The 20,336-nt window shown below is 37.2% G+C and overlaps 1 protein-coding gene across 1 annotated transcript in view; it reads right to left on the bottom strand.

Annotated features, from left to right (window-relative positions):
- LRMDA (leucine rich melanocyte differentiation associated) overlaps positions 1 to 20,336 on the bottom strand; it is a 607,298-nt gene that overhangs the window by 249,035 nt on the left and 337,927 nt on the right. The window contains exons 4-5 of the mRNA XM_069863479.1: positions 12,342 to 12,481; positions 1,894 to 2,020 (exon numbers count right to left, since the gene is read on the bottom strand). Of these exons, the coding sequence (XP_069719580.1) occupies positions 1,894 to 2,020; positions 12,342 to 12,481 (267 nt within the window). The remainder of the gene's footprint in view (positions 1 to 1,893; positions 2,021 to 12,341; positions 12,482 to 20,336) is intronic.

Genomic DNA, 20,336 nt, shown 5'->3' with positions numbered 1-20,336 from the left:
TAAATTAGCCACTTCCGTAATATGTATTTAATATTGTATGATTAGGGTAATTTTATAACACCTTAAGAAACATTAATTCACACCATGGAAAGCATTTACAACGATTTTACCATTAGTAATTCGCACCAGATTTGTAGCAATAACAACAGGAAACTTGAGCCTTCTGTAAATCTGCTGAAATAAATATATGCTTTATCATAAGTCTTAGTAGGTAAATAGTCCCAAACTATAATGTTGGGTTTTAACCCCAGCCAGTGACCAAGCACCACACAGCTGTTTGTTCAGTCCCCGTCTAGTCTGATGAGGGAAAAGAACTGGAAGAGTAAAAGTGAGAGAACTCGTGGGCTGAGATAAGGACAGTTTAATGTGTAAAGCAAAGCCATGTACACAAGCAAAGCAAAAAAAGTAATTAATTCACTTTCTCCCTGTTTCAGCAAAACTCTTTTCAGTACAAACTCAAAACACAGCCCCATGTTAGTTACTTTGAAAACTAACTATGTCCTAGCCAAAACCAGCACATATACAAAATGTTCAATTAAAGATACAATAATAAAGGTGTTATCTCTCCATTTGTGTAGTTATTTACCCTCAGTTATCACATTAAAAAGATGTTTCATCCAGAAAAGGAACTTCAAATTTAAGAAACATCCTTTTCCTTTCCTTCTCTTACACTGTTAAGTTGGTTAAAATTCAAAGAGCAGACTCTTAAATTAAAAATCTAATTGCTAATAAAATTAAAAATTTCAGTAGATTCAAAAATTAATTAGATAAGAATCATAAAAGAAGACAACATACATATGCTATATCTGACACATATCAGCTGTTGCATTTGGCCAGATTCAGCAGGGATGGTTTGCTGCGAATAAGATATCCGCAACAGCTCAGAAATAAATTATTTTGTTTGTTACATATATGAAGCTGAAATAACTAACGGCAGCAGTAAACAATATATCAAAGCTGTGCTTGTATCAAAATTGTTAACATTTTAGTAGTTAAAAATGAATCAGTCTGAATTAATTTGTTATGCACTGCAATTGTACTTGTGATAATGCATTTATCTAGCAACACTGTTATGCTTCCAAAAAGTGCATTTCCATAACTGTACATTATTATTCAGCATTATTGGAAATCTGCAATAAATTATTGATGGTATATTTTAAAGAACAAACCAGCAAACAGAAAGCAAGCAGACTGCAAACTTGAGTAGGGTTTTAAGAAAGATCTGCAGCACCAAAGCACAGTGAAGGTCAGATTGCTGGAACCATCTATTGATCAGCAATGGAAAAGGGAGGTAAAGTGGAGAATTCCCATTTGCATTCCAGTTGCATCAGCAGTGCACCCAGAGTTGATGCAAGTGGTATCAAAAGCTCAGATTACTGACATTGTCTCTCTGATGTTGTCAATGCTTATTGACACCCCATCAAGTAACATCATATACAATAAGAATCAGCTGGTCTACTAAAGCCAACAAACACCATAGGTACAGCTCGTGCAACAGACATTCATGTTTTAGCACACAAAGCGGGGGACAATTCATCAGAAGAATCGCATTCTTTCACCAAAGCATAATACACAGTTGTTGCGTAACTTTAGACAGGGTAAAAATATTCTTTCAAGCTCAGTGACACATATTAGTTACCTTGTTATATGAAACAGAGGTTGGAAACCAGAAAGTTGATAACATAACCACAGTCCATTAACCAGATGTAAAGGTAAAGTTTGATATTAAACCACAGAAAAATTACTAAGGCTTTTGTCCCTCGCCTGACCACATTTAACCAGACCTTTCATTTTGTCTGTTCCTTCAGCAGAAGATGCAGCCAAGCTTCCGAGTTATTGTAAAACAGTGTTAATGAATCATACTGTTGTTACTACTTCCATTCGCTCTCCTACCTTAGCATCCTTGGGCTTAACCACTTTCATGAAGGCCCCTCTTACCAAGGCTTCCTCTCTCTCCCTCCTGGTTACTTTCCGAGCATCAAGAAATTTCAGGTTTGTCAGTTTGTGCAGGACAAAATACCTGACAGAGAGCAAAACGCACACAATTAAAATCCAATAACAAAGGCATACTTAAATAACTTAAAAATAACATCAACAAACAGCAATAGCCTTTGTTCTCTCTCTCTGTTCACATTTTCCAGGCAATGTAGCTTATGTAAAAAGTTAATCTCTCAAATGAAGTTTGTTGTAAATTTAATACTAGGTGGATCAAATGGATAAGAAAATTATCATTGTGGGCACGTATGGTATCTTTATAAGAGTCATAATAAGGTATAAGGTGAACCCAGAAACAGAATAAATTAGAAATTGTTTTGAATTGCCAGTATGGAAAAAGGGCTTTTGACTGATCTTAAAGATTCCATCCCACGTTGCAGTGAAAACCAATCCGAGACACAGGAAATTATCAGCTATCTGCTTTGAAGGAATGCCCAGAAAACATTCATTTGACAATACTTCTTCAGATTTTTACTGTATTTTCCTAAAAACACAATGACCAGCAATATTAGAGACATGTGAACAACAAATCAGGCAGAAGCATCATTTGTCTTCCTTCACACATCCTAAACCACCATCCTTTGTCTTGAAAAGTCTCTTCTTTCCAGGACTATATTGCGACATAGGCATCATTTTGAAGGAGAATTCGAGTTTGCTCCTACCCGAGAAGTAATGTGACCTTATGGCATATAGCCCCCAGCTCAGGATTAAATGATGAAGCAAACAGGAAGAGGCTATTTTCCTGAAAAACATGGTAAGAATTCAAACTTGTTCTATTTATCCTTTTAAACAAAGTAGAGCAGCGTTTTAGTCGCAAAAATATACCATTGGCTCCTCACTCACAGAGGGAGAGAACGTTATAGCTCAAAGTAAGGCACACAACCACAGCAAATCAAAACACCTAACCAGCTATTTACATTTAGTCAACCAAATGTGAAGCAGACACCACAAAGTGAGAGAAGTGCCAGACTTTTCCTGGTGGGGCTAGAAAGGTGATGGATGATGCTCCCCATGCCTAGCTGCTCTGCATGAATCTCCAGTCAGTCACAGAGCCACTGAATCACACCAATTCCTTTTGACACTGGAAGGAAGAAATTGTTGTAGGAGAAAACTCTGCATTAACATAACATTTTGAAGAAGAACATCACACACAAAAAATGTGGTTTAGAAGATAACAGTTATAATACTGTTCTCCAGACCAGATAAACACGCGAAGATGACTCCCCTTGCACAACCAAGCAAAATTTAATGCTGCAAAGAAACCTTTCCATCAAGTAGACCTTTCCTCTGAGGCAATAGCTTCATAAATTGTTAACAAGTGAACTGAAAATGCTCAGTGCTGAAATGCTCAGACAATTTAAATGTGAATCTTCAATGATATTAGGAGAAGAGAGAGTCGCTTTAGCAAACAGAACACATCCTAAGACCATCTATTAAATCACAACTACAGATCCACGAGACTGACACATTCCCAGAGTCCTCCCAGCCTTCCTGGCTGCCCTTCCAGTCCTCCCTGGCATTTTGCTGGTCCTTATCTTTCTATGGAGGAGAAGCTATCCATCTTGCATTCCCAGCAGAAAAGCTCTGATCACAACAGATTCTTTGAAATGGAGACATGTACAGAAGGAAACAATATGTCGAGACTGAAGATATGTGAAACTAAAGATGAGTAAAGACACCCACTAAGTGTAGGGTAAGAAAAGATGAATATTCAGGTGAAGAAAACATCAGTATTAGAAAATCAGCAAATGTTTAATGATGGAATGAAATAGGCCATTGAAAAGCAGGCCGCAACAAAAAAGACAACAGCCTAAGACAGCACTGTCATCTATGCTGCCTTTGGCTCACAGCCCTAAATGTCAGTCTCTCAATCATTTCAATAGAGTTTAAAATTCTAATAGCATTCCTTGGTACAAATGGATTTTTGTATTTTTAAAGCCACCCTGACTGTGCTTCTAAAAGCAGAACTAGCACCAGTATGTGCCAATTCCAAGAACAAAACCCCTACTCACGTAAATTAAACAGCAAATTACATTACAAGGCACAGGTTAGAGGGTGACTTTTTTCAACTTGTACTCCTTAGGGAAAGCAAATTTAAGTACCATAAAGTTTAGTCCCCTGGTAGAATAAAGGCATAGTAGTGATTAATTCTTTTTTAAAAAGTGATTCAAAATACATAATATTCCTTTTACTAAATACAGGATAAAAAGATTCTATAATATATAAGGATAATATGATACTTTTTTATTTAATGGCTGAAGAGAAGCATCAAGCTTCCTGGATATATTTGAGCTAGAAATATGAAGATGCAGCTTCAACCTAAATGTAACACAAGTTTGCCATAAAAAATACAGGAAAGGATTACCAAAGCCCTGGAATGAACGCTTTACAGTATCAATTCAACCCTTGTAAATTTAATCCAGGGTTATTTGCTGCACAAAATGTTTTTACTGTGATGTATGACTTAGTTACTAAGGTTATCACATCAGTATCCTAAAGTTGCATAGTACATAAACCATTTCAGTTAACAATGCAGGGAGGTTAACTCCCCCAGATAACCTGCTATCAGAGGGTTAGAGCAGATGACGTGCCTCTGTCAGCTTTCAGGAGCTATTGATGGTTCAATCAGTTTGTTTTGAAGGTAAAGTACAACAAAAGGGCACTAAACTTATTCAAACTGTCAACAGGGACTATCTGGAACGTTGCTTGCAGGTAAGTAATTTTGGGTGTTTTAAGACTATTATCAAACACCAATGGCTGCAGAAAAAGACAGCTACTAATAACACCGAATGTAGCCATCATAAAATACTTTATGGCAGGTACTAGGAGCTATAAATCGCATGACACATGGCACCTGGTTTAGACTTGGAAAATCACTAGTTAAGGGAATGCTGTTTAATGAAGAATGATCCACCTAAATTTTACATTCTAAGCTCAAAAAGGATTTTTTAGGTTAGAGACCCTGCCCCCTCCTCTCTTTTTTTTTTTCCAACCATTTCAAAACTTGTCACTGCTGCATGTGCTCTGAGACTGCTTTAACATCTTTGCAGTGGTGTGAAAAAAGGTTATTATCTTCAGTGATGAAAATAAAGGTGAGCTCCAGAGAGAGAAAAAACTCAGAGATCGCTGGAAGGTGCTTAGAGACCATCTATCACTGCCTGTAAAATGATCTTCTGATTCATGACGGATGAAGGAAATTAACTGTGCAAGTAAAGTTTCATCATCTTCTGTCCAGAATTATCTCCTCCCATTGACTCCCAGTGCCAAGAGTCAAATTAAAATGGGCTAATAACAGATATCCATCACATACATCAAGAGCACTTGGAGATTGTAAAAGACCAAAGAATATCCCTTCTCATGTTATTTCAGTCTTAGTTAAGTGAAAATGACAATAAAGATTAACAATTCATTTACCAACTTTGTAAGTGTTGCTTGTGATTAGTATTATTTTAACAGTTTTTACACAGACCTGTCGAGATTTTGGAAAAGAGGGACAGGCTTGAGAGGGCATTTGCAAAGGAGTGCAGTGAGTATGGGATTCAGCTGCTACTGACATTGGCAAGAGCTCAATGGGGCAAAGCTCCTCTTTGAAGAAGCATATCGGAGTTCAGAAAGGGACAGAACAAAGACAACTTTGAGATCAGCCATCACTATTTATTAAAAAATACAATCTATACGAAATATAAAATACATATAAAGAAATATTATCTCTAGTACTGACTCACTCTACAGCCTTTAACATACCACAAACTTGTTGTCTCAGCTCTGCCTTACAAACACAGAACACAAGATCTACTGGTTATCATGCAAGTATATTCTGTGTATCTACTCTGCTGTGGAAAAGTCATTACTTAAAACACAGACATCGAGTTATTCCCTCACTCCCAAAAAATCACTGATGGTTCCCACACTGTTGGGAGAGATTTTCAGAGGTAAAACAAAAAAGGTTCAAAGCAAATGTGTGTATGTTTATTAGAAAACACAGAAGAAAGGAACAAATCAATTAAAACATAGACAAGAAATGCATCAGTCCTGATCCAAAACACACCAGTGGAAATAGCTTTTATGTCAACTCCTTACTTTTATTCAATAGCTACTGTGTAATTTCATTCTGATGTATTTTTTCAGTAGCCGTTTAGATTCAAGACATAAAAATTCCTTCAGTTTTAATGAGTTCTCATACCCTGCTCCTTACCATTATCCAAGAGTTCTAGAGATTTTATATTTTTTTTTTCTTTCTCCTACTACTACCAGGAAAGGATAGTAAATTTGTATTTGTCAGAGTTTCAGAGGAAGTCTAATCTTCCACTGAACCTTTATTGACAGACTATGGTAAGAACTAGATTCAGTAGACACATTTATTTTTATTAACAAAAACTGGAATATAAAACTATACACATCAACATTTGATTTTAAACACAAAGTTAATCTGACACAGAAAAATGCAGAAATATTTGCCCAGAAGAATGCAGAAATGACAAGTTCTATCCATATCACAACTGCAGTAAGCTTTGTTTCAGAAAGCGTTTACTTTCTGTTCTCTATTTTCTGTGCTATTGTATTTCCTTTCTTTGACAATCACAGAACATAAAAATAATATACTTATTTCAAATTCTGAAGGGCTGATTATGCTCTCAGTTACATTACTGTAAACTAGAAATAATAAATAATCTGAAGTTGGCAAAGTTACATCAGCATTCAAATGGGGAGAGATGAAAACAAAAATTCAGGACGATTGAGCAAACATGTTTATGGCTCTGAAGTAAATTATCTTCTATAATTGTTTCTTCTGCACCACCAAAAAGTTTAACCCTTACCCTCACCCAGATTCCCACCACACAGGGCAGCTGGGTGCAGAATTTCCATCTGCAACAAAAATTCCTCAATTCAGAGTTCAGAACACCAGGTCATACGCTTAAACCAACACCTTCCAGATCAGAGGGAATGATGTTGGCATGAGGTATGTTCAAGGGCCACACAGCCTCTGTGCAACCTCAGCACTGCTTGGTGATGGAGTTCCCAAGGCACTCAGAAGTACCAACTCTCTTCTAATAAACATAGAATCAGAGAACGATTTGGGTTGGAAGGGATCTTAAAGCCCCTCCAGTTCCAACATCCGTGCTGCAGGCTGGGACACCTCCTACAGGATCAGGTTGCTCAAGGCCCCATCCAACCTGGCCTCAAACACATCCAGGCATTTAGAACTTCTCTAGACAACCTGTGCCAGCGCCTCACCACCCTCATCATGAAGATTTTCTTCCTAATGGGTTATCTACATCTTCCCCCTTCCAATTTAACGCCATTCCCCTGTCATCCTATCACTCTATGCCCTTCTGAGAAGTCCCTCTCCAGCTTTCCCATAGCTGAAAGGCTACTATAAGGTCTGCCCGGAGCCTTCTCTTCTCCAGGTTGAACAACCCCAACTCACTCAGCCTGTTCTCACAGCAGAGGTTCTCTAGCCCTCAGATCATCTTTGTAGCCCTCGATCATCTTCATAGCCTTCATGATCCTCTGATCTACTTCAATGCAGCAAGCAACTCTGCAAATTAGAAAAATATCTCTATATATATGTAACAATAACTACAGTTACGTCTTAACTACTGTGTTACTAAAGACAAATTGGGAAATTATGGACTTTATTTGGCTGAACAAAAACAGTATGATAGCTTTTGCTCATAAATCCTTACAGTGGCTAATCTCAGATGGATGCTGTGTGGCTATTTGATGTCTATCAAATGTAGCCTTTTTTCCTCCAGTTACTGTAGAAATGACAAGGCCTCATGCAAACAGTGAATTCGCACAACTTCATAGATCAGAGATGTAATAGGCTAAACATCTCATGAAGCACAAAAACAACAGACAGAAGTAACACAGACTTTGATCCTTCCCGCTAAAGAGAGCCTCAACATTTACATTCATTGATATTGACCGAGTATATTAGCATTAGCTTCGTTACTGAGTGAGGGCTTCTAGTTTCCTGTTACTTCTTGAATATGTATTTATATAACCTTCCAAATTAAATAACAAGATTACTTAAAAGATGAGTAGGTTCTGTCTCACTTAAAAAAACCCCAAAACACTACACCAAAACAAAGCCCAAAAAAACCAAAACAAAACCACAACAAAACAAAACTGCAAGGAAACTGAAAATGCTATAGGAGGACCCAGTGTTTCACAGAATCAAGCCTGTGGGATGGGAATAGCTGATTTAGCTTGAAAAGTTAATCCATAGAAAATGCATCCACTTCCTTTCTTGCTGTTATATCTTAAGAGGACTTCATAAGGTTATCACCATTTGCTCCCCCTGACAGAGATAGCATATCTAGGATATGTACTTTTAAGCTAATTTAAAATAAACTCAGGCATTTGTTTCCACTTGCCCTTGTTTCCATGTCAACAGCACTTAATGAATGCATCATTCAAGGAAACGTCAATAAGGAGCAAAGAATGAGCAGGCATGGAGAACTTTACACATGGCACATATCTTTCACAATCGTATCGCTTTAATGAAAATAGGTGAGGTCACCTGCAGCATTAGCAACTGCTTTATAATACCTTCTGACCCAGATGATTCTTCACAGTTCAGTAACACCACGTTTGAAGTTTCCACTGCAAACAATGCACCCAAAGGACTGACCAAGTGCAGGGACAAGAGAAGCAACCAGCAATTACTGTGTTGACTTCTGTTACTTTGATCTCTGGGTCATGACCTTTGTTTTCATACAATCTTCAAAGTAGAGATTGGAGAATAGGTTATTTTAGAGGACCCACTGTTTTGCAAGCTATTTTTCTGCGTTTCTTGTTTCCTGTTGGAGTCAAAAGCTTTTAAAACATTCCTGTCCGCATTGCTTTTTAGATATTATGCTTGCCCTTGCCCTCATCCCCAAGATACTACTTTACAAAATATCATGTCCTAAATACAGTAAACTTGGGGGGTGGGGAACAAAACATAAAAAAAGATAAAAAGTAAGAATTCATAGCACTTCTTTTGCTTTTTAACAGAAAAAAACTAAAGCCATTTTACGGTGATGGAAAAACCATCAGTTACTTAAAATTAACCAAACAAGTTTGCTTATAAAAACACTGCACAAGGAAACTTTCCATTTTCTTTTCCTGTCCAAGAAAAATTCCAATAGCAAACACAAATGTTTTCATCAGTTTGTTCTCCTACACATTTGAAAGGTAAGGAGGAAGAACAGAGATGGAAAAAAATAATTTTTTTCTAGAAAAACATCCCACTCAAATGTATGATGTTTCTTAAAAAATTATAGCAACTTAGAGAAAAGGTCACCACACTGCTTTTGTATAAAAAACTATTCTTAATTAAAAACTAGGGAAAAGCTTTAATATTGAAATTTATAGCAATGAGATTACCTGAGAAAACAGATGGTAACTTCTAGTCAAAAAAGCATAATTTTATTTATTTTCCAAGTATTTATGATAATATGTAGTTAGTTTTTAAAAGTTTGATTTTCCTCATTTTTTAAATTGAGATTTGGGGGTTTTACAGGACTTTTCTGTTTTTTGGAATGAGGCTATTAAGTAAAGCTTTGATTCCTAGCACCTTTCTCTTTCTGGTTGGGGAATTAAATAGCATGAACTCTAATTGAACTCAGTTGGAATGAAATTAAAGCTCAATGAAAAATGAAGCTGTGGTTCCAGTGGTCACTGCAAAAATTTACAAAAATAAGTTCCTGTTCAGAACAAAACCAAACCAGTTAAAGTTTATGGTAAAGCAAAATGTTTATACAATTCAGGTTCACTGGAATGCAATCTTCTGACGTGTGGTAAATAATTTTCTTAAAAAATAATAAAAAAAAAATCTTATGAAAAAAAGTTACTCCAAACCATCAGAAATGCTGAAATAGGTAATTATCAATGTTTGCTTTTAAATTTGAAGTAATACATTTAATAAAATACAAACACCTTTTCACAGCTGGGAGAGTTTGCTGCTGTTAAATCCGTATGTTTGGGGGAAGGAAGAGAAAAGTTGTGGCCAAGATGCTTAAGAATGTGTGTTCAAAACTCTGAACTAGCTCCTCACAGTAAAATTAGTAGAGTACTTCTAATCAGTTCCACTATGCAGCCGAATATGTTCCCTTATACACAGATAGACAGACGAATAGGTAGATGGATGGATGCTTTTGGTTGACTCTAATATCATCTGGCAAACACATTTCGTCTAATGTAACAAATAATTATGGAAAAGGATCAGGAAGCTTTCACTCTGCATCAGAACCATGAATCATTCAACTAACCAGAAGTCCATTCTTCTTTCTTACAACAGCTTTAATTAACCTAGTTTATAAAGGAAAAAAAAAAATCAAACAAACAAAAAAAACCCAGGTTTTTTAAACACTGAGGGGAAAGAAGATGAAAACGATATTGCAGTTTCCAGCGGATGCATAAATACAATCCCTCCACACTTTGACACGGTGGTTTGCCACGACGTGACCTAAAACTACCTTGACCTCCCTGAAATCAACATTTTTGCATTGAAATGAAACAACAGACATGCTTGTTTTGATGTATGGCTGTGTGACATATTATAAATATTACATCACATAACCACCGAGGATGTCAATCAATAAAGAATTCTTTCAGACAGCACTAAATGAACCATAGGTTCTTGCCTCTGAATGGCTCCTTTAACGTACTACTTTTGCTTAAATGATTAATAGGAGACATATTGTCAGAAAACATACTTAAAGTGAAAAACAGTAAACTGTAGAAATATCATTCATTTTTTAAGCAATTCTCTGGTGCAAATGTCACATAAATTTACATAGAGACAGCACTATTAGACTCGCATAAGCTGGATAGTAGGCATACACCTTCTGCTTAACTCTGAAAGCAACGGGAAAATACTGTGTTAAATCTAGGCTGCTCCGTTTGGTAAAAAAATCGAAGCCTGATGATAACCCAGGAATGCTTCTCCAAATTTTGGAACAAAGAACAAAGTCTATGAGCACCCAGAACAGCAGGGCTGCTGTTCAGTCTATGGAGGAATAAATTGGTGCATCAAATCCACATCACTTAGCAATAAACCTGCTTTGAGTCTCCACCACTTTAGATTGGTTTATACTAACTCTGACAAAAGAGTTTGGTTTACAAAAACACAAAAATCAGAGATTTATTGTATAATTCTGAATAGTGTGGGTGAGCTGCTAATAAAAAGTAAGCTCAAGCTCTGCAAGGTGGTCAGTGTGAGCTGCTTGGCTCTGACTTGCAAAGTCAGCCATTCTCAGCCAATGTGAAAAATGCCAGCACAAAAGACTGAAATCTTGTAGCAGATGTGAGCAAGGAAAATAGAAATCCAACAGTTTTTTTGCTTTTAATAATCAATGTCTCACTATTTAAATTAAGTCATTTGAGCAGACATACCCAGAGTTTTAGATCTATACTCACTGCCATCATCAGTCACAGTATTTTTAACTTTTAAAAAAATAACCCTTGCCATTTTTAGCAGCATTTCATTTAGCTGGACATGCAGTACGTCAGCAGGCTTGCATATTAATTTGCAGATGACCTTTTGTGTAATCTAGATCATTGAAATTACATTATAAAGATAGTTGGGAGGGGAGGAGGAGAGGGTATTTAACCAAAACACTAACTGCTCTGAGTAACGCAGCAGAATATAGGAGTCACCACTTTTTGGTGTTCTTCAATAGCACCTTGATATCAATAATCAAAGAAACTCATCACAAAATTGAATGTTAGTAGAATACAATGTAATTTTGTACCTGTGTGTAGTGAATTCTTATTTGTTTTATTTATTGTCACCCTTAGTGATGTTTCCTTACATTGGCCTTAAAGAAGGAAAGGCACATCTGAGCACCCACATCCAGGAAATCCAGAGCACGCCTCCTCAACTCAAACCTGTGCTGTGGAGCACTGAAATATTTCTTGAAACTGAACAAGTCTTGTGAAGAGCAACTGAGGGAGCTGAGTTTGTTTAGCCAGGAGAAGACACAGCTGAGGAGAGACCTTATCAATCTCTACAGCCACCTGAAAGGAGGTTGTAGTGAGGTAGGTGTTGGTTTCTTCTCCCAAGTGACAGGACAAGAGGAAATGGCCTCAAGTTGTGCCAGGGGAGGTTTAAGCTTGATACCATGAAAAATTTCTGCACTGAAATGGCTGTCATGCATTGGAAGAGGCTGCCCAGGGAATTGGTGGAGTCACCATCCCTGGAGGTATTTAAAAGCTGTGTAGATGTGGTGCTTAGGGACACGGTTTAGTGGTGAACTTCACAGTGCCAGGTTAAGGGTTGGACTTGATAGTCTTAAATGTCTTTTCCAACCTTAATGATTCTATACATTATCATATCTACAAGTGAACAAACTAACCTGTATCTCTGGTAGTCATCTTCATCCTTTTCTTCGCAGACCAGTTCATTTGGGCAGGCCACATTTCCAAGCAAACTGAGATATTGTAGTGAGGGCACAACTTCAGCCAAGTGGTCCAGAAGACTTTCTAATTCTGTTATGTATCAAAGGTTGTGGGTTAAGGATTCAATGACATTAATGAAAAAAAGCATTTAGAGCTGCATCGCTGCTGATTTAAACATACATTTCAATAACTGACAATCAAATTTAGCATGGCATTCGGGAAAATGTCACATTAATTGTTCTGAGGGCAAACAGGGATAAAATTCAGTCAGTTTTTTGGCATGGAATGAAAGAATTTGGCTGTTTTGCCATTCTTTTCTCCTCTTTTCTTTCCTAGGTGGTTCACTACAAAACAGTAAAACTTTGACAAAATGATCGATGCTGTGTGGTAAAATGGCTAGCAATTGCTGGAGCCATGAAACTTTTCCAGCATGGAAACAAACAGTTAGTTTCACAGCACATTCATCACTAATATATTCAGTCCACTGGAAAATGAGTTTAAAGAAAAAAGTCAAACCACAACAACTCACTTTCACTCCCAGCATATGAATACTTTGACTGCCACAGAAACATATTAGTAATTACTTAATTGGTAAATGTGACTTAATGCTTCACTAAGTACAACTTAAAGACTTCAATGTTACAAGTATTTTACATATGAAGCTTTAAAGTCTTGTAAAGCATAACATTTTTCATTAAAATAGCCTTAAATTTTGGTGTTCATAAGGCTTTAAGTTAACTATATTCCTCAGAACCTAAGTAATAATGATGCATATTCAGTATTGTAAACTGTATTAAAACAAACAAGCAAACAAAGGTTAAACTATTTCTTAACCACTGCAATATTGGAAATCACAGCTTATAGCAAAAACGTGCACCACCTGCACCCTGCAATGACCACATAAAGTAAATTATTTTGCTAAAGTATGGTGTGACAGTCTCTAAGTCTACATTCCTATTTATTTCAATGTCCATGCAAAGTAAAAGGCATGATTCTCAAAAAAGATGCTACTCATTCGAGTGTAACAAGTTTTCAGTGTTTAAAAATTTACTGACTTAGACAATAGCAATGATTATTCAAAACCATTAAAGGGCATTTCGCTGCTTTAGTTTTATCCACTCCTGCTGTTAGAGACTAACTATTGTTTTAAATCCTCAGTTCACTTGCGCTGCTAGTATTTATACTTGATTTATGTGTTTGTGTTATCTTTGTTACTTTTAACTGATGGAATTTACTTTATTTCTTCACCTCAATATCTTAAAGGGCAACAGAAGCAACACAGAATGGAAAGAGCAGCTTCATTGTTAAAAATGTGGCCTTTGCTTCTGTAAGCCTGAAATTGCGCTTTATTTCCAAACACACATAAAGATCGTGCAGACAATTCCTAATTTTAATGTATTAAAATCAATGTATCCATACTCACAGTTATGTCCCGTAAGATCTGGGGAATCACATTCAAATATTTGCATGTGAGAAAAAAATGAGTTCTATGGATTAATTAAAATATAAAAATGTTAATTTTTTTTATTTGGCAAATCCCCATTCTGGAATGCTGTATGTTAGTAAGTAAGCAACTAGATGCTATGAAAAATTCTCTTTGTTAGCCAGAATGAATTCCCAATCAAAATTTGGTGCTAATACTTCCAGACCTCAAGCCCATACATGAAATTCTTCGTGACCCTCTCAGGAAATATGTGGCTCTGATGGGAAGGTCACAAACAAGACACTTTACTTACTCCAGTAAAAGGCTTTTACAAAATTTCCAAAGTCTGTTAGACAACTCTTTGAACCTGGCACCCTCCCTCAGCCATGAGAAACTCTTCATTGCTTGCTTAAGTTGCTAAAAGGTTCCCAGAGAGAAATAGTTTGTTATTACAGTAGACAGTTATTTCCATATCAGCAATCACATACAGGGGTATCATTATTGCAAGGCTTAGGTTGGATCTGGCCACTTCCTATTAAAAGAAAAAAAAACCCAAAATACTCCAAACTTTTTGCTTCTTCTAGGGAGTGAACACATAGAATTTTTGCTGGTCAATTCAGTCGAGGTTTTTTCTGGGGTAGAAGCTTTTCTCCAAAACAATTTCCTGAATGGGGAGTATGACAGATTCCAACTCCCTTCTGACCATGAAAAACATATTTAGATATGCAATGAGGAAAGCAGTGTCAGCCCAGCCCAGAAAAAAGTGTAAGACCTTCACCCAAATCCTCTGGAAAGCAAAACGGAGAGACACCACATTCACCAAGTGTTTAGCACAAATAACCATAGTTTATAACCTGCATCTCAAAGATCTATATCTCCCCAAACCTGAAAATTCCTTTCTAGACTCTAAAATCTCATAGCTAAACCCCGAGCATTGGTTTTAGATGCAGAAATAACCCCCTAAAAATTTCCTCGGGCAAGGATGACTGGGAATCACCCACAGACCTCTTACCATGCAGTTATTCATGAGACTAACCAGACCCATTCTTAGTTATCATGTATTCATCTCGCTTTACAGAAATGGATAATTAACATCCTGGCATTATTTCAGTTTTGGCTGAAACAGAACACGTGCACAGGACAAACTCCAAGAATCAGACAAAACAACCTCAAAAGTAGAAGGTCACTAATTCACATATGCTGAAGCCTTGCAAGCTTGGACAGCCCAAAAGTAACAGGACACCAGCAACACTCGAGAACAAAATGATCTGACTTACAGTAGTCAACTTTTTTGTTGACTGAATCAGCATTTAAATCAGAAATAAGATAATTAAGATTTATGTTCTTTAGGACTTTAACTATCTTTTCTCATCCCTCTCAAAACCAAAACAAAATGCGAGGTCCAGGCTATTTTTCCAAGAAGGCCCATCCACCTGCCATCAGTTATTCTTCACAAAGCCTCCAAGGAAAAATAAAAGATATCCTGTTCCAGTTCTCAGGATTGTTTCTCAGAGATGAGTCATTCTAGTGCTAGTCAGGACTATGGCCTTTTACAAACTCTTCAAAGATGAGATCCATACTATTCAAGACTACTAGCAAGGAAGCACTTGTGTGATTCAAATTTAAATTGTCCCCAGGGAACATCACTTTTGAACAAGGTCTAAGTTGTAAACTCTGCCTGGATAGTACAATGCCACTTAGTTTAGGCAGTTGTAGGGGAATCTCAGAAACAGCTGTTTGGATGCTAATCTGTGTCTTGTGACAGCCGGCACAATAAAAAGACAATTCAGTTATACTTCTGAGAAGCTGTGTGGATTCACACAGGAACTACTGGAGGATGTCTCACATGTTCTACTATTCCAGACCTCTATATTCTCAGGAGTCTCTCTAGCTGTGCCCTTTCACTTGTCCTTCCAGCATATTTCCAGGGCACAGGCATGGCATGAATCCTTTACAGAGAGTAATATAAGAGCCCAGCTGCTTTAAGTACTGAGGACCTAAGATGCTCCTCCTCAAACTCCATACTACTTCCTCTCTTACTGATAGTCTTGCTATAACCATATTCATAGTAGTTTTTCAAGGACAGCTGCTGATCAAACCTACGCAGAAACACAATCTTTGCTAATAGTGGCTAAATTAAATTTTTCTGTGTAAAACTACATATAAATGCTATGCTAACATGTAACTGTCCAAATAAACTAACCTATACATATTTCCTTAATTATTTGCATATAGCTTGAAGCATGTAAGAAAACCTGCAGTTTCTTTCTGCAACCTTTTTCCCTGCCAGCAGATTTTTTTCCCCTAGTCACACAGTCAAATGCATTGACTTTACAAGAAAAGTAACCATACTTGTTCTCCCCCTCAATGCTTTCAAACTCACACTATTGTTTTCTTTCAAAAAGTTTGTACTTAGTATTTTCAAATGTTTAGCCACCTCTCTTCCCAAAAGAGTTGCAGGAAAGCATTTTGTGTTAATGACCTTCTGTGATTACAGCTTTTGGAAGTTCTTAGAAGCAAAAAGACAAAGTAAATAGCAATCAGCTTTACAATCAAAGTATTTTTAGAAATAGATGCAAAGAGAAGTCTCAGAACTACTAAACAGAACTCCAGACTGCCTCATACAAGGAGCCAAAACTGTCATTCCAAAGTCTTCTGCCAACTAACCATCTGTCATGCAGGTGCTGCAATCAACCTAACATTAAACAGCTGGATAGCACTTCGCCCACAGTCATAAATGAGCAAGGTACCTATATTTATTCCCATTTGAAACATTTGCTTCAATTAAATTTATCACAAACAAGTAGAAGCAATCACAAGTTACTCCACAGGCAAATAGCCTTGAAGCTGAAGTTACCAATTCTCCTTTGAATGCAGTGTGAAAAGATCTTTGCCACCTGAACGCTTTTCCATTAGAATGTGCTAGGTCTTCAAGGTTGGATAACCACAGAAATAGCTTGCAATATGCAAGTATACATCTTCTCCTCTGCGTGCAATGGGATGACACACACTCATTTGTATGCTATGTTCTGGCCTCAACCCTACCGGGAAGGGACATCGTGCCTTGAGATAAGGCCTCATTCACTGACTTTAAAACCATTTTGCTCAAGAAAGAAAAGGTGAGGCACATGTGGTAATTAACTAAGCCCATACATATCATGGAGACCTTCCTGAATACTTAGAAAATAAATCCTATTCTGCCTACTGGAGCAGCATTATTTATTTTCTCTGTGTAGCTAGAGTTGCCAGTGCATTTAAGGGCATTTCAGAGAGCCCAAGGTTACAAGATGGCAGATTTAAAGACCAGATTCCAATCTCATTAGGTATACAAACTGAAGAAAAAGGATAAACGTTTCTATTTCTTGCAAGCAAATTAGTTTTTCGGGTTTTCTAGAGAGGTCCATCCTGAAACCACATGTCCTTTCTATCAAAGTTTGGGCTTGTTTGTATTTTTTTTTTTTTAAACACACTTCTGGCCAAATGTTGCTGAAGGTTCCCAAGGGGACACAAAAGCAATTAAGAATAAATCAGCAGCTCATCATTTTTTTTAAAAGCTGGGACATCTGTAGTTGAAATGGTCCAAGCACTGCTGCAGAAGAGGATAAGGAATCACCTGGAACGAAGACTACCTCAAAATGCCAAAGATGATTAGCATTAGGAATTCCCATCACTTCATTTTTACTTCAGGTACACTTCATTGTAGAAAAGAGATTTTTTTTTTGCTTATCAGGTTTATGGCGGTTTTCTAACCAGCCAGACTTAGATTCAGGCCAATCTGCAGTTGTGGCATGGAGAGCTCAGAAGGCTGCTGTACCATTTCAGCTTAGAGCTTTGATCAGTGGAGACATGTGCATAATAGGAGACAATTTATGTCTTTAACGTATCCACTCAATCTAAATATCAAGTCCTCAGCACTGAACATAATGAAATTCTGGTCAGACTGAGACTTCTAGGTCTTCAAACACTTCAGAACAAGGTAGAAACAAGCACAAAAGCAAAATAAGTTACCATCTACAGTCTAGGGGTTAAACAAACGAGACCTCTGTGAAGACAGATTATTCCAGAAGTACTTATTGGTCCATTCTTCAGTTGAAGTATTCGATCCATGCTGTTTTCAAAGACACCAGAACACACAATCCTTACATCTGAACTGTACTGATAACTCCCTCTTGCCATAAGTAACGCATACACCATTATAGGCATCCTGCCCAGCTATAGTTATCCCATTCTGGTGGGTGAAATGTTTCATTTTTCCTCTAAACCATTCAAAACCTAGATCTAGATTCAAAGTCTGTGATCTACATCTATATTCAACACCTTTATTCTAAATCAATTTTGGCACCAATTCTTCAAGAAGCATAAAGAAGATATCTTCAACAGATGACCAGTTCACTGGACTACATAAAGAAAAAGGGCTTTGACTTCAGAGAATCATGGATCTGGGTCACTATCAGATTTGTCTGTTCTGAAGTGAGGCAGTGAAAGCCATCTAATTTTCAGCATACAGGTATATATATTTGACAAACTGCTGCCCTTTTCACAAGGTATTTAACAAATACTAAAGAGATCGCAATGTAAAGGAAATTGAAATGTCTATAGAATGTTGTCACACTAACACCAGTCATGATCAGCACAGTGAAAAGCCATGAAACCTCACACTGCTACAACCACACCCAGAGGAATAAACCTATTTAGAAGCTTCCTGACTAGTTCTTAGTATCTAGATACTTCAAAGGAAAAACGAGGTTTCCCATTGCAAGCACAGGTGACTGCAGCCATCAGTCCTGCTCCAAAACCAGCATCCTATCTCCCACCCATCCATCTGATTCTGTACTACTTTCTGCCATCCATCATGTCTGATAGAGAATCTAAGGCGATGTTTCCCAAAGTGAACCAGACTTATGTAAAAACAAATATACTATACACATGAAAAAAGCACATTAGAGGCATGTAATCCAATACTACACGAAGTTTATAACTGTCCATTATGCATTTCAAGTAGCCTTCCAGTACTTAAAGTAGGCCAACAGGAAGGCTGGGGAGGGGCTCTTGATCAGGGAGTACAGGGACAGGATGAGGGGGAATACTTCTAATAGTTTACATGTTACAGAAAAGTTCAGTTATAGTAATAGGAAACTGTTTTTAAAACAGTAATATTTTAATTTGCTTCTTCCAATTCTAATAAAAAAACCTGGCAGTGGCTTAACTGTAACTGAAATACACAACCACTGTTTGAAAAAAAAAAAATACCAGCTGATTATTCTAAGTAATAACCTGACTGAGAGATAAGCTTTCACATTTGTGCAGTGTATCCAGACACGTTAGGAGAGGCCAAATGTTATTTACACACACACTGTCACACAATAAGTGAACTCCATAAAAGGAGTAGAAAATTCTTATCAGAACTATCAAAACAGGATCTGGATAAAAAGGAAGCCAAAATAATAGAAGAGAAAGAGCAAAGAGTATGGCAAAATTAAGAGATACCCAGGAAGGCTCTCATGCAAGTTTTAAAATTTACATGTGATTCCAATTTTCACAGGGGCCAGTTTGGCTTTTTGTTTGCTTTTATCTCACTGTATGTATATATTAATTTATTCATGGTAAAATTCCTACAACTGAAGTTTTGTTTCAGATCAGTATTATTTGCTCACTTCTGGCCCTTCTGCAGTGCTACTGTTACATACTAAACTATTTTTACTGTAATTAAATATATTATTCTATTATATGTACATTTCTATTTGAACTTTTTTAAACAGAACTCAAGAGAGAAGTCATTCATTGGAAGAAGTTGATTCACATTCAAGAGAGACCTTTTCAACTATGGTACCCAGACTGAAGAGAGGAATCTGTAAGGTCTCTGTGCCTCTGAGGATTGCTGTATCTTCCCTACGAGAGATCACTGCTCCCTAGGGCTCAAAATGTTAATGATAGGCAGCAGTTATGTTTTCTTCCCTGGGTGGTTTGTACACATTCAGCATTTTACAAGCATTTCTGCAACCCTTCTGTCGACAGCACACTGGAAAATGTACACATTATTTCTATAACCTGGGTAGCTCAACATTCTCAGAACTTTAACTTCACAGTTTTAAGACTGAATTTGAAAAATCCCAAGATAGCTCAAATCCTTCTTCTCATGTTATCACTGATTGTGAGAGCTTACATGTTTGATGATACTATTTAAATTATGTCTGTGAGACCAGCAGAAGGTCTTCGAAGAACATTACTGGCAGGATAATTCTTTCCCCTCTGATTTTGTTGACTGTGTTCTTATTCAATACCCCCGGCCCTCTTGTTGGCAAAGGCAAAGCTCCACCTTGGCACCCCCACAGAGGACAAATATACTCACATATTTGGGGTCTTACAGCCGCATTTACATTTCATGCTTTGTACAAGGAGATGCACTGCACCAGACGTACCACCAGAAAAATGTTCTTGCACATTCTTCAAAGTGTACCCAAGTTCAGATTTTCTGTGGCAGGAAACAGTAAACCCAGTTGCTGAAATGCAGCCCACAGAATCCTGGCAT

Source organism: Phaenicophaeus curvirostris, chromosome 9 (assembly GCF_032191515.1).
Source record: "Phaenicophaeus curvirostris isolate KB17595 chromosome 9, BPBGC_Pcur_1.0, whole genome shotgun sequence".
Lineage (NCBI taxonomy): Eukaryota > Metazoa > Chordata > Aves > Cuculiformes > Cuculidae > Phaenicophaeus > Phaenicophaeus curvirostris.
Note: the sequence above shows the minus strand (reverse complement) of the source record. Positions and strands in the feature narration are given on the sequence as shown.